The following is a 16268-nucleotide window of genomic DNA, read 5'->3' on the forward strand; positions in this document are numbered from 1 at the left end:
CTTTTTATTGTCTCTTCTAATTTTCTATTTTTTTCCTACAACACTTATATTGTTTATCTATACATTTCTTTTTTACTTTTTTTACTTGCTTTTCACCTATTTCCTATCCATGAGGAAGGGACACCTACCAGTTTTGCTCATTTACTCAGGGCCCAGTCAGCAACTGCTATACAGTAAGTTTCCAATAAACTTGAATCAATTTGGACTTTACATTCTCATCCTACCTATTATAGTAATGAATGCAATTACCATCAAAATTTTGAAATATTGATTTTTAAAAGTTGCAAATAACTGAAACCTTTTACACACTTAAAAACTAAAATGTTGCCGAAACCGGTTTGGCTCAGTGGATAGAGCGTCAGCCTGCGGACTGAAAGGTCCCGGGTTCGATTCCGGTCAAGGGCACGTACCTTGGTTGCGGGCACAACCCCAGTAGGAGGTGTGCAGGAGGCAGCTGATCGATGTTTCTCTCTCATTGATGTTTCTAACTCTCTATGCCTCTCCTTTCCTCTCTGTAAAAAATCAATAAAATATATTTTTAAAAAAACCAAAAAAAAAAAAAACCCTAAAATGTCAAATACTTCCTGTTTTGAATTTTCTCCCTATGCAATTACATCATGAGTTTGAACTGCTTACTTCTTCATGATACATTTTGTAATTTCTGAATGTATCACTTCCATATTTTTGTACACCGTATTTCATATCATTTACATTTCTGCTGCTTGCTTGATAATGGTCATAGTGTAGTAGAAATGTCTTTTGGCTCTTAATCTAGATCCCAGGATCTTAAAGGTAAGGAGTTCTTAATTAAATTAGGAGATATATCAGGAAGCAACTTCCCTGGGTAATATAGGTGCTCTTATAGTAAAAGTAGACCAAATACATCTTTTTACATAAATCATAAGTAATTTATTTCTACATTATAAAACGCTAACAGGATGTCATCATGATTGGAAGAAAAATGTAACTGGAAATGCTAATACCGTATCTGACTCTGAAATCTGTTATTCCACAATTAATTAGCAGCACTAATTTAAGAATTGTTTTACAGGGTTATGAAGGTATAATATACAGTTCATTTTTTACATTTCCTCTTAGCATTGCTGCTTTGCTTTTACATACTTTTTTAAGCTGTATAGCTTCTTCCAGTTGTTTAAATTCTTCAGTAGCTCTTAAAATTTGTTGTTCTGCCTTTTCTATTTCATTATGCAGTTCCAATAGTCGATTTTGTGCTGAAAATTTAAAACCATGCACACAGACACACACAAGAAAAATCTTAAATTTTCAAAGTTCTACCAGATTTTTAAAATTCACAATAATCTCCTTCCCCCAGTTAAAATTATAGATTATATTAAATTATACTAGTATATCACAGGAATAAAAAAAGTAAATTTCCTATGATGGTTTTCCTCTCCATTAATTTTTAGAATCGTTTCATGATGTGCTATATAACTATAATTGATCCTTTAATTTGTAAAATTCTTAACATAAAAGGGGGTTTATTGGAAAATTCAAACACTAAAGAACTCTTGGGAGAATAATGATTTTATTGGTAAATATGCACTTACACATCCTAAGTTATAATTAGGCTCAAGCTATTTTTAAAAACCTGTGTTAGAGGGACTCAATATCAAGAAGTTCACTACTAAAGAGTCTTTCTCAGCTAAAGCGATCTCAAATCAATTACCTTCTACCTCACATTTCCAACTTCTTTCCCTCCCTCTCTCCCTGACTCCTATTAAACGATGAGCCCCTTGAAGATAGTCTGCACAAATGTTTGACTTACTTTTGCTTTGCCCTCTGGAGCCTGGCATATAGTATATATCTAGACATGGACTACTCAGTCTTTTTTCTTCCCTCTCCAAGTCAACCTCTACTGGCCTTCCATATTTTCCATTTAGCTACCAACCAAGAGAAGATGATCTGATTGGTGAAAGCCCCATAATGGGCCATGGTTACTAGTGGGATGCATGAAATCAGGTCTGTTTTCTCCTTCTTTTCATATCCATGCAGCTGAGTGGGTAAGTGGACTCAAAGTTTGTCATTGTCAGAGTCTCTAAGTGCCCTGATGGATTGACTACTTCTTTGTGAGTTGTCAGGAGGTGGTAAGATCCCTTGAATTAGAAGTTTTGGGGTTTGGAGGTAGGAGAGAAGTTTGAGGAGATGGAATGTGGGACAGGTTGGGAAGAGTCAAAGGCCAGCCTCAGCTCAAGCCTAAGGAGATTGCACTGATCCAGCTTATCCAAAGCACTGCTTTAGGTTTTGGCTACATGAATAGTAATAAAGTGGTACTTCACTTGCTTCAAGTATTACTAATTAGGCTTTTGAATGTATAGCTCCAGTGGTGAGAAGGATCTGTTGGCAGGAGCAGATTTAAGCATTCATGTACCCCCTGGATATATTCCCATCAAATTACTCTCATAATAGAAATTTTTAAAAAATCTGCTCAATAAATCACTACTTTTGTTTTAAACTTTTGATGTAAACAACAATTTAATAAATGCCTTCAGCATGTTAAGTAAAAGAATATACTAGTAAAGCACAATTTACCTACACATTCAACGTTTTTATATTTTTAAAGAATTTAAAATAACTTTTTAAAACCTGCACTTATTTTTCTTGCTTTGTCTTCCAGCTGTACGTCCAGTGGCATATGGGCTCTCAAGTTCTTCTGCTCATTTATAGGTTGTTCCCCTTCATCTGGCTCCATCTTCTTGATCTTTATTGGCTGGGCTTTATCAATAATGTAACTTTCTCTGGTAAACATATTTCTCTTGTATCTGGATTTGCCAATATAAGGGCTTTCCTCTGGGGCTTTATCAATTTCAACATACTAAAAGCAAAATAAATGAACAGATAAATGGTTTAAAAAGTAACTTATAAGCAGTCAAGTGACATTATTTTATTAGTGTAACATATCATAGAACTGCCTAAATTATAATCCTACATGCCTAGAAGTTAAAAAATATATATAATTATTCTACTCTTTTTTAAAAAATATATTTTTATTGATTTCAGAGAGGAAGGGAGAGGGAGACAGATATAGAAACATCACTGATGAGAGATCATTGATTGGCTGCCCCCTATTGGGGATAGAGCCTGAAACCCAGGCCTGTGCCCTGACGGGGAATCGAACCTTGACCTCCTGGTTCATAGGTTGACACTCAACCACTGAGCCAGTCCAGCCAGGCTATTTTTTTATTCTTTTTAAAAAATATATATTTTATTGATTTTTTAAAGAGAGGAAGGCAGAGGGACAAAGAGTGGAAATATCAATGAGAGGGAAACATTGATCAGCTGCCTCCTGCAACACTCCCCTACTGGGGATGTGCCTGCAACCAAGGTACATGCCCTTGACCAGAATTGAACCTGGGATCTTTCAGTCCACAGGCTAACGCTCTATCCACTGAGCCAAACCGGTTAGGGCTATTCTTTTATTCTTAATAAACCAAAAAAAAAAAAAAAACTAGAGCAAAAACTGGTCTCCAAGGATATCTCCTCCCATTTCTGAAAGGTGAGCTTGGATTGATAAAAGAACTACCTTCAGTTATGTGATTTTTAGCAGTGCTCTTTCAAATCAAAAATCTAGGTTCTTTATCTTGGTTTCTTGGCTGATATATAAGTAAAATTTCAGTTTAATAAAATTTAATAATTGCATTTTTAACTAAAGAATATGATGTTGGTTGGAATCACTGGGTCTTAGAAGTTAAGCTGCTTTTTTCTTTTGCAATAAAATTTATGGCATTTGTATAAATAATGGTTGACTAATACTGGACCAGTGATTACTGAACAATGTATAGTGATGACTATTCCATGATTGTCCAGCAGGCAGTGCACTTTTTCTGGAAGTTTAGGTTTAAGGGAGATGATCAGCCATACTCTTAAATGAGGTAATTGAGGGTTGGAAAGCTGCTTTGGGCTATGAATACAGCTATAGGTAAAGATCCTTCTGGGCTTTTTACCTCTTTTTGATACTGCTCTACTTACTGAGCCGAATAATCCTCAGATTCAACCAAAATATATTTACTCTGCTGATGCCCTCATAACAAGAAAATAGAGTGATTATTGATAAACTCCTTGAAAGTCTCTACCACCTGCCCTCCTCTGCCCCACTATATGCTGGCTTTAACTTTGGATTACTAAAAGGTTAAAACAACTCACCTCTGATGGATAATAATTTAGTGGCTCAAATTTGGCATCAATTTTATAAAAGGCCAATTCCTGTTCCAGCTCATACTGTTTCTGACATGCTCGCGTTAGTTCCATGGTCTTCTGTTTTAGCTATTGGCCCAATTTGATATGAGACAACATATAGTGTCAGTAAGTTAGTATAAAGGTACAAGGGTACAATGGTACAATGGTTCTAATCATAATTAGTAGATTGTTTTAAACCCCACAGCAAATAGCACAACATTTAGAGCCTCTTATCATAATTCTAAAGTATTATAAATAATGAAATACAAAAGTATCACTTAGTAAGAGATCACATAAAAGACCTTTGAAGTTTATATGCTATTACAGGATACAATGAATGAAGACTTTAAAAATCATTTAAATTTGCTTTATCCAAAATACCTCTGTATCAATTTTTTAAGTAACTAGTCTGCTAAGTACTTGCTTCTTGATTTCCCAATAATTAGCACTAATTTAACTCACTCTATGATTTTAATGATAGCTTCAAATCATGCAAGGAAATGTTACTTAACATCAATTATAAAGGAATCAGGAGGAGGAATAAGAAGGATGAAAATAAGAGTTTGGTTTTAACTGCTGTATTGTTATGGCTGTAGTATTTTTGCTAATGGCATTTCAGTTTTAAGTGTTCAGAATATTGTTCTTTGTAATAGAGGGTAAGGAATGTGAATTAAGATCAATCAGATCCAAATATGTAACATTAAATTTTTAATAAAGTAATTCTACTATAAATACAACTTTTTAGTTATTCTTAGAAATTTTTGGAGCTAGAATTTAAAAAATGATCCAACCTAATTCTCTTAATTTGTAAATTAAAAAATTGAGTCCCAGATTGGTGAACTGGCTTGTCAAAGTCACATATTAGATTAGTGGCAGAAGCTAAATAGTTTATTTAAACTATCAGTACCAGTCTCCTTTCTGTTACGCCAATCCTTTGAGTTCATTTCAAAGGTCCACTAAGTGATTTTCACCTTTTTTTTTTTTTTTTTTTTTTTTTTTGGCCAGGGTTTGATAGTAGATACCAGACCAAAAAACATGCATAAAAACTCTATTAATATAAAACTGCAAGCTCAAGAGAATGAAAAATAAACAAACATAAACATTTTACAAGGCCCAGGGAATCAAAGTCGTGCATGATTTAGCTTACAGTCACCTCCTGATTATCCATCAAAGGAAAGTAACGCTAAGCTGGATAAAAGGTATCTTGATCGAGTGTCTCTGTGTGCCAGACACTGTGCTAAGCATATTAGCTGTGCTTTCTCACTGAATCTTCACAAGTACCTTATGTGATGATAAAAGCTGCACAGAGAGGTTAAATATCTTGCCCAGTTGCATAGCGTGTTGTGGAGGATGCAGAGTTCAATTCCAAGTCTCCTGGTTTCAAACCTAACACTGTCTATTTACTATACTGCCTCCGATGTCCTGCTGCAGGGTTTCTAGCACATTACCCACATTGATGCTCTTTCAGTGAATGCTCATAAGTCCTCAAGTTTCAAGAAAGCAACTCACAACCAACAGTTTCAACTAATCTTGGGCTTCTCTCCTAAAGATCACTGGCAATAGGGCCAAACGAAAGCAAATATGACTGGAACCATGGAGAATGCATGGACTGGTCTCTGCAGGCAAATAATAATAAATACTCTATGCATCTTAAAGCACCTTTGTGTCTTTTAAAGCATTAGGTTTAGCATACAGTAAACATTCAATAAATGCCCACTGAGGACATGCATAAATGAGAGCGAATTAGGAGTCAAAGGACCTGGGAAGTAGGCTAGTTATAGCATTAGCTGTGGATAATCAAGAGCTGACTGAAGCTAACATTTTTACCAATAGGAAAAACAATACAAATTCTTTCCCCCAACATTCAGAGTCACTCTCCTATACATACATCCATTAAAAAAAAACACACACACCACATACACAAGCACATTTCTTGGACAGGCAAGCCAGTTTCAAAACTTAAAATGTACACAAGCATATTAATACAAATTATCATGCAAATCATGAAAAACATAGTGTACAATTCAGTCCTGAAGGAGCTACCTTTAAGGAAGAATAAAGAATCAGCAGAAAAGTGTCTGCAAAAAACCAAGACAAAGGCTAAAAGGAGAAAGAAGCAAACAGAAACCATCACCTGGAGAAATCTAGGGAGTGAGGCTGTAATAATGTAAGTTGCTCTTTACTGACAACTTACCTAAAAAAGATAGTTACTAGTACTTGCATTGTTCTTATATGGACATATTTTATTATTATTCTACAAGTTACAGATTTACCACCTTCTATTACTTAGCTGGATTCATTTCAAATTATTTTCATATTCATTACCTCATTAAGTCCTCACAATTCTGAGAGACTGGCAGGACACGTAAGTCACCCTCATTTAAAAATGAGGAAATTAAAGAACAGGACTTAAGTAACTTTTGAAAAGACAAAGAGCAATATTAATGTTAAAGATAATCAAAATTAATATTTGTTGGTGGCAGGAGAGGGGGACTACTATAGTCTAATGGCCACCAGAAGTTTTACTTCAATGTTACTACATTTCTTTTATAGGTTGACCTATTACATGAAGAATTACTTTATGAAACTAGAAAACATTATAAAACTGTAGATGGTATTAGCACCAGATATTCTACATAAGAGAATGGAAAATGTTGTTCAAATGAGGCTCAAATAAAACTCGGAATTAAAAAATAAAATAGAACCATCCTTTGGAATAACAAAAGAACAAGCAAACCAATATAAAAGTGAAGAAAAAAACTTAAAGAATACAAAATAGCTAATAAATACATATTTAATACTGAATTTTCCAACAACTAAAGAAATGTGAAATTAAAGCAAGAAGATTTCATTTTTCCCTATTTTCAAGTTCAAAATAATGTAGTGATTTAGACTAAGGAATTGCCAGTATAAATGCATAAGATATATAAATATTAACACATATATGTAAAGTTTTCTATGTAGTGTTTTTTCTAATAATAAAATGAAAACAAACTAAATATTCATCAATAATAGTAAGATACATAAATTATGGAGGATACATATAATGGAACACAATACAGACTTTGAAAAGAATTAAGAAAGATTTATGGGTATTGTATGTTATGTGTATGTGCGCAGGTATGTGTGTATTATTTTTAAACTTGGAGAGGTGTCCATAAAATACTGTTTTGTAAAAAATAAGGTGCAGAATTAACATATAGTAAGATTTTTTAACTCACAAAAATAATCAAAGGTATATATATTTAATTACATACATATTATGTAATTACATGTATATTGTACAAGCATAGAAAACAAAAAAGATATACATTAACATCCAGGCAATGGGGTAGAAGAAGAATGAGACCTTCACTTTCTACTGTATACATTTATGTTGTCAGAATTTGTTAGAACAGACATATTAACTTTGTATACAAATGTGTTTTTAAATTGTTAATAACAAAAAAAATGACATGAAGAAGAGCACAGTCTATCTTCTAAAATAGTTACAGAAAAAACAAAACAGCAGAAACCATTGAAAATTTACAAAACATTTATTCATAGCACAAACATATCAACAACATATAAACAAATATAAGAGAAAACTAGACAACTATAATAATCCATAATTTGGAGGTAGCTCCAAGTCATAAAATACAACATTTTGCCAAGGTTTTCAATGGGCCGACTAATATGCACCAGGGAGTCAGCATATAGAAATTATAAGATTTTTTTATCTTAATAAAAGATTAATATCCTATATTACAAAAAAGATTGATAACTCTGGAAAAATGTTTAAATGCTCACAAATGTCAAGTGATACCACAGCAAGTGTTGGGGTTTTTGTGTGGTTTTCTTTTTGTATTTTAAATAGAAATGTTAAGTGATGGCATAAAGAGTTCACTACTAAAATAAAAATGATTGTCACATAAGTTTCCAATGATTAAAATATTCATCAACAGAATCTACTTTATTATGGAATGGAGAGCAACAGATGTATGTATAAAACCATTGATAATCACCAAATTGTTATCATCATATATAGTATGCCTTCAGAATACAGCTGACATATTTGAAAACTTACTTTCCAGTAAGAGGCATATGAAGGAACCCACATATGCTCTAAATATTTGACTAATAGAGCTGGGGAAGCTGCCCTTGCATCATGTCCCCTGGTATAAGTTACCTTTTTTTTCAGGCAAAGAAGAGCTCAAGGAGGCAGTTAAGTATTTGGATTTCATATAACTATTTTCCTTGCTACAGAGAGGAAGGAACACTATTTTTCTTATTAAAAATTTAAGTGCTTAAGCAGAATTTTTGTCTACAATTAAGTCAGAATGCCAATTTTAAAAGGGAAATGTAAAAAAAAAGATATCTGTATCTAAGATTTCATAGTTATATGAGAAGTATAATTCTCTAAGTTCAGAAAACTTAGATCTATGCATAGATCAGAAAAAGAACAGTCAAAAGAAAAAATAAAAGAAAGTACCAATAGCTATTTTTTCCTTCAAGGACAAGTAGCAAATACATTCCAGAGTTATCACATTTATCTCAGGACAGCTATTAGCAATTTCTTCTTTATTACTAAATTAAAAAATTGTTTTCATGTATTTTCTATTTGCTACTTCTTAATTTTACTTTAGTCAACAAGTCTAAGTCCCTCTTCCTTGAAACGGTCCTTTAACTATATCTGAAGGCAATCTTCATAGCTCGCTGGGTCGCCTCTTCAACAGGGACACTTCTGGTTACTTTGGCCATTCCTCATAGGACGTGGTCTCACGACCTTTAAAGCCTCTATCTAGGTCAGGTACCTTCTGATCATATACTATCTATTCTGTTTAAATCTCTTCTAAAATATATTTTCTTTCTATTTCAATCATAAAGCCAAATTTTATAAAACTTAAACATTACAGATATGCATAAATGGCAATTAGAAAGTCGGTAATTCCATTCCTCAGAAATAAATACTGTTAAAAATTCTACCATTTTTTCCTACACATAGTGATACTATTATATACTATCTTTATATATAGGATCATCCTTGATATACTATTTTATAGCATGCTTTTTTTCAATAGCAATATGTGTTAGACATCCTTCCATATCAGGACATAGAGCTCTACCTCATTTTAATATTTAACAAGATTATTCTACCACATAGATATCCAGAGAGACAATTTAGTTATTCTCCATATTTTGCTAATATAAACAATATTCCAGGGAGTGTCCATATATATATGTATATACAATATATATGCATATTTAAATATGTATGTATGCAAATATACAGTATCTTTACAACATATTCTTGCTACCATTTCTACAGAACATCTTATTGGAAATATAGATTATATAATGTTATAACAATTATATAATAAATATTATAATATATAGACACATATCGTATTTCCAATATATAGGACTTAGGTATGTCCATTTAAATTTCGATAATTTTGCCAAATTGCCTTCTGAAAGTTTTTGCCAGTGTAGTCTTACCAACAATGTTGTTGTTAAAAAAATATACACATCTATGGGTAGTCTGACCAGCTCTTCAGAGTGAAAGGCTTCACTTCCATCCTTTGTTCTAGGTACTGCACTTCACATAGTCTTTTGGGCAGCCATATCATACAGTACCAGTCAAATACAACTTGTAAAATCTTTTGCACATATTTCTGTTAAACCACATCTTCCCCATTTTGTAGTCAGAAAGTTGTGTTTTTAAAGCCAAGAACAAAAAATTCTCTATTTCAAGATAACATAAATAGTCAAAGCAATATAAAATATGAACTTACCAATTCATTTTTCGTGTTTAGGTTACTCTCTAGCTCCTCACAGCTCTGTTTTTGTAACATGGCCTCCTCTTTTAATGATTTGTTCAATTTATCTTGATTTTTAATTTCCTCCAGGAACTTTGTTTGTTTGCTCTTCAGCTCTTCAGTTTCCATTATCTTCTTTTCCAGGTCTTTTTCCAATCTTTCTACTTCTTCTGCCAATACAAATATAATAGTTTATTGAACATTATACTTTCTAGTCGAAGAAAGGTAAGAATATTACCTAACTAAATACTTAACTAAATTACTTAGAATAGTGTAAATAGAATTCTATTTTAAAAATTATTCATGGAGCAGAAGGGCAAAAGCTCGCTTGATCTTGATTTTCAGTTACGAATACAGACTGTGAAAGCGGGGCCTCACGATCCTTAAAAATAAATGAATAAATGAATGAATGAATGAATAAATAAATAAAATTATTCACTATGAGCCCTGGCTGGTGTGGTGGCAGGTTTGATTCCCAGTCAGGGCACAAACTGGGCTGCAGGTTTGATCCTTGGTCAGGCGCATATGGGAGTCAGGTGCATACAGGAGGCAACAGATCAATCTCTCTCTCTCTCTCAAAATCCATTTTAAAACATTATTCACTATGAATAACTTGTGGGGTTTTTTTTTGGCGGGGGGAGAATATCTTGAACTAGAGTGATTTAATTAAGAGGTAAGAAGTCATCATTTAAATAACAATTTTAAAGATAACATTTTTCTTCCAAGTATTTGATTCAATTAGTGTATTGATAAATGAGGTTTTTTCCGTTCTCTTATAAAAAAATATGCGATTTTTAAATTTTATATTAGTAATTACACATTAAAGGAAGATGCAAGCATGTTTACAAAATACTATGCTATCTTAAAATCCTTCAAAGGCTGCTCCCCATTATGCTCAGGATAGGATCCAAAAAGCCTACATGAACTTAGAGAAACCAAGATGGCGTCATAGGTAAACACCTGAAATTGCTGCCTCGCTCAACAACTTCAAAACTACAACTAAAAAACATAATGGACATCACCCAGAACCACAGGAAGGCTTGCTGAGTGGAAATTCTACAACTAGAAGGGAAGAGAAAAGCACTCTGAGGCTCAGAGGAGGTGTGGAAGTAAAGTGTGGAGGTACGGAGGCGCGTGCGCATGCAGAAAGGGCTGGCAACTGAGGACACAGTTTCTTTTTCAATCGGGAGGAAGGCACAAGCTCCTGACTACTCTGAACTCCAGTTTCAGGCGAGACTTTGGGGACCCAGACTCATACAGGGAGAAACTGGACTGTCTGGCTTCGGGCAGAACTTGAGGGCGGCTTTCTCTTAGAGGGGCTTGCAGCGATTACCAAGGGACACTGAGACCCAGGGGCCTCTTAGGACAGGGCTGAGGATCAGCCATAGCTATTTGCTCCACCCTGTTGATTCCCTGAGACCCCGCCCCACCCAAGCTGTGCACAGAGGCTTTTGCATATGAATGGCCTGGCCCTTTGCAATCTAAAGTTACCTAACAAACTGCAACTGGGTCAGAGAGCCCCAGAACTTCCAAAAGAAGGCCCAAGGCTCCGAAGCAGCTTGCATTGCTTCACAGCTGGGCCTCATCTGGGCACCTCCAAACCCCAAACAAAGAAGAGGAATCTGCAGATCTCTCCCTAGTTCCTGCTGGGTGGCCTCAGGCAGAGGCTAAATTAGCACCTCCTTGGAGATCCAAGAGCCAGTGTACCCAGTGGTCAGAGTGGGACCATCCAGATTACAACTCCTCAGATCCATAAGAGACACACTCACGGGGCAGACTCAGTGAGCACTAAAGCCCCACTGAAGAAAGTCTTGCCCCATAAGGGTGTCTCCAGCACAGAAGTTCTCCCATTGTAGACACAGCTGATCCTCACAGCCAAATGGCCTGGAGGTCAATTCCTCCCAGTGATACCAACAACAATCAAGGCTTAACTACAACAAGACTGTGCACACAGCCCACAAAGGGGTGCACCAAGAGTGTCCACCTCAGGTAATTGGGGAGGCTGAGCCAGTGGGCCCTATAGGACACCTAGCACACAAAGCCACTCTATCAATACAGGGAAGCAGTGAAAATGAGAAGAAAAGAAACAGGTCACAAATGACAGAAATGGAGGAAAACAAACGACTGGATATAGAGTTCAAAACCACGGTTATAAGGTTTTTCAAGAATCTTCTAGAAACTGCCAATAAATTTAGTGAGACCCTCGAGGATATGAAAAAGGACCAATTAGAAATTAAGCATACCCTGACTGAAATAAAAAATAATATACAGAGATCCAACAGCAGACTAGAGGATTGCAAAAATCAAGTCAAAGATTTGAAGAACAAAGAAGCAAAAAACACCCAACCGGAAAAGCAAAAAGAAAAAAGAATCCAAAAATATGACGATAGTGTAAGGAGCCCCTGGGACAACTTCAAGCGTACCAACATCAGAATTATGGGGGTGCCAGAAGAAGAGAGAGAGCAAGATACTGAAAACCTATTTGAATAAATAATGACAGAAAAATTTCCCCACCTGGTGAAAGAAATAGACTTACAAGTCCAGGAAGCACAGAGAACCCCGAACAAAAGGAATCCAAAGAGGACCATACCAAGACACATCATAATTAAAATGCCAAGAGCAAAAGACAAAGAGAGAATATTAAAAGCAGCAAGAGAAAAACAGTTAGTTACCTACAAGGGAGCACCCATACGATTGTCAGCTGATTTCTCAACAGAAACTATGCAGGCCAGATGCGAGTGGCAAGAAATATTCAAAGTGATGAAGAGCAAGAACCTACAACCAAGATTACTCTACCCAGCAAAGCTATCATTCAGAATTGAAGGTCAGATAAAGAGCTTCACAGATAAGAAAAAGCTAAAGGAGTTCATCACTGCCAAACCAGGATTATATGAAATGCGGAAAGGTATTCTTTAAGAAGAGGAGGAAGAAGAAAAAGGTAAAGATAAACATTATGAACAACAAATACATATCTATCAACAAGTAAATCTAAAAATCAAGTGAATAAAGAATCTGATGAATAGAATAAACTGGTGAATATAATGGAATCAGGGAGTGGACTGACAATTCTCGGGGGGAAAGGGTTTAGGGGAGTGTGGGAAGAGACTGGACAAAAATTGTACACTTATGGATGAGGACAGTGGAGGGTGGTAAGGGCAGAGGGTGGGGTGGGAACCAGGTGGAGGGGATCTATGGGGGGAAAAAAGAGGAACAACTGTAATAATCTGAACAATGAAGATTTATTTTAAAAAAGAAAAAAAAGAAACAAAAAGCCTACATGAAGAATGACAAGGCTCTTCCATGATTTGGTCCCAAACTCCCTCTCCAGTCTCACTTGCAAGTACACCTCACTGCAGCCTTTCTGAAATTATTTTAATTCTTCAAATTCGTAATTCCTCTTCTCACCTGCAGGCTTTTATTCATACCTTCCACTTGGAACTGTCTTCTATCTACGACTAGCGTATTTTGCATCCTCCAGGTCTTGTTTTTAGAAATGTTTTTGAAAAGTCTGCTCTAACTCTCCCTTTGCCCCAGGTTAGATGCTTCTCAGGAATGTTCTCAGACCACCCTGCACCTCTGTTATGCACTTCATCACACAGGGAATTGTACAATGTGATCAAATAGTTTGGCTATCTGCCGTTCCCACTAAAGCTTTGTGAAACCAGAAACTGCACCTATCTAGCTCACAAGTGAATTCCAAGAGCTCAGCACATTAAAGGCTCTTAATTAATATTCCAAGTCATTAATTAATCGTACTTTAAACATTCTCCCCAAGACTATATTTATATGATGACTTTTCTTTGCATTATTTATATTCTTAATGATTCTAAAACATAAATTTCAGGGTAATAAATGTGGAGTTAGGAGGAATTCCAAACTAATACAAATTTATATTTCTCAAGTTTTGGTTCAAACCATATGAAACCTTCACTTTTTTTTTAAGTATATTTTTATTGATTTCAGAGAGGAAGGGAGAGGGAGATAGATATAAAAATACCAATGATGAGAGAGAATTATCAATTGGCTGCCTCCTGCATGCCCCCCACTGGGGATCAAGCCTGCAACCCAGGCATGTGCCCTGACCAGGAATCCTGCTTCATAGATTGATGCTCAACCATTGAGCCACACCAGCGGGTGAAACCTTCATTTTTGTAAGTCAAAGTAGACTAACATCAATTTCAAATGGTTGAATATACAAACTCATTTCCTAACATTCTAAAATGGATATTTCATACCTTCCTCTTTCTCTACAACGCTCCCCCCATATTCCTTCTATTTTCTTTCTCAGTTGATGACCTCATATTTCATGACAGAACAGACCCCACCAGTGGAAACTTCCTCATTTTCCCCACCATTAAAGCAACAAAACTACCCACATTTGCACACATCTTCTCTCCCTTCTGATGGAGAAAGTGTCCGTTCCTCTTTTATTAAAAGACTTCCTTTTTTTTTTCTCTGATCTCATCTCCATGTCTTCTCAAGGATCAAAAGAACTGAGCCATGATTTGTCTCTCCAACTTTGCTTTTGAATATTCTTTGTTTCTTTAATTACTAATTTTGAGGTTTACAGTATTGGCTTCTGCCCACTTCCTGGTCTAGAAGCTATTGTTGAAACTTTTTAAACTTTTAATTTTTTTTAACTCATTTATTAGGCATTAGGAGAGAAAATTTCAAATCTTAACCCAAATGTCTTCTCCCATTCACTCTTCCATCTATAATCTAGCATTTGTCTTAACCACGCCTTAACTTCTCTTGTGAAGATTATCCTATGTTGCCAATCTAAGGCACTTCTCTGTGTTCATTTTACTTCTTCCTTTATCAGCAACATTCAACATAGCTGGCCACTTCCTCTCTTGAAACCTTCCTCTCTGGGCTTTTGCAACCCACTATTTCTTGGTTTTCTCCTACCTTGCTGACCTCTCTAATTTTCCTTAGCTGGCTCTCCTTCTTGCTCATCCTAAGCCCTGCCTGAGTTCATTGATTTTGGTGGAATTAAATTATTTTTATGCTGATGACTCCTAAATTTAACTCTCTAGTACTGATCTCTTTGAACTCCAGACTCACATTTCTAATTCTTCTTGTCTGTCTCACATTCAAATTCAGCATTCCAAGTTCTCCCACTTTTATATATAACATCACCATCCAAGCACTTACTCAAGTCAAATGTCTGGGAATTTCTGATCCATTAGAAAGTGCTGCTGAACTTCCAAAACTGATCCATCGATACCATACCCACCACCTAAATACAAGCCACCAACATTTCTAGCCTAGATTTCTGCAATAGCCTCCTCATATGTCCCTATAGCTCCATTTTGCTCTGCTCCAAATCATTCTCCATACTGTATAAAAATAATCTTCATATATAATAAACTTGCTCATGGCAGTTAAAAACTATCAATGGCTTTCTTCTGCACTTGAAGTCAAATCAAACCCTAAGGACCTGCGCTATCTCACCCCTCCCCATCTCTCCAAACTTTTTCATGAGCTATCCCTCCAGTCATACTGATCTTCTTTCCGTTCCCTAACTCAACAAGGTCTATCCAACCTCAAAGCATAAGCTGTTCCTTTTCCCGTTCCATTGTTGCCTTTGCCATCAGCTTAAATGTTACTTCTTCAGAGAGCCATTTTACACCACTTTCCCCAAAAGCGGGTTCTCCTCTACTACTTTATCAGGGTTTACTTAACTTTTCTCCATCTTCTCCACTAAAACGCAAGCTGCACAAAAACCAGTACTATATGCCTTGCTCACCATTGTGTCCTGAGTACCAGATTCAGTTCCTGGCTCAATGACTATTTATTAAATTAATTAATTTATGGTGCCATTTTCATTTATGGTGCAAATTTTAACAGCATTATAAAGTTCATTATGTATTTTTCTGGATAACTTCTAAATTATTCCTCTCCCACCCCCAAAAAAATTTTAAAATTTTTTTTACTTTACCTAAACTGAATCTCTCAAAAGCTTCCTGTCTGTCCTGAGTGGTTACTGGCTGACCTTCCAAACTTTCTAGTGAACGGAGGTGAAAAATGGTAAACTGGAGATAATGAGGAAGGGTCACAACTGGATTTTCAACTAGGATCAGAGAAGTTAAATCTTGAAGTGGTTTCAACCTGCTCACATCTTGAAGCTGAAATGACATATATAAAATTATTGGTATAATTTAAAAATCATAAACATACCTAACAGAAGTAATCTTATACAATAAAAGTCTAATATGCAAATCGACCAAACGGCGGAATGACCAGTAGCTATGATGCGCACTGACCACAAGGAGA

At 35.5% G+C, this 16268-nt stretch overlaps 1 protein-coding gene across 4 annotated transcripts in view; it reads right to left on the reverse strand.

Moving 5' to 3' along the window:
• The window catches only part of CNTRL (centriolin), an 86721-nt gene that overhangs the window by 54463 nt on the left and 15990 nt on the right, over positions 1–16268 (reverse strand). For 2 of the 4 annotated variants that reach the window (XM_080667192.1, XM_080667195.1), the window contains exons 6-11: positions 15934–16120; positions 9969–10162; positions 6238–6294; positions 4162–4281; positions 2605–2833; positions 1123–1232 (exon numbers count right to left, since the gene is read on the reverse strand). In XM_080667192.1, coding sequence (XP_080523318.1) covers positions 1123–1232; positions 2605–2833; positions 4162–4281; positions 6238–6294; positions 9969–10162; positions 15934–16120 — 897 coding nt within the window. The remainder of the gene's footprint in view (positions 1–1122; positions 1233–2604; positions 2834–4161; positions 4282–6237; positions 6295–9968; positions 10163–15933; positions 16121–16268) is intronic. The other 2 variants (XM_080667193.1, XM_080667194.1) reach the window with 2 other exon arrangements.

This window comes from Plecotus auritus, assembly GCF_963455305.1.
Source record: "Plecotus auritus genome assembly, chromosome: 5".
NCBI classification, from domain to species: Eukaryota; Metazoa; Chordata; class Mammalia; order Chiroptera; family Vespertilionidae; genus Plecotus; species Plecotus auritus.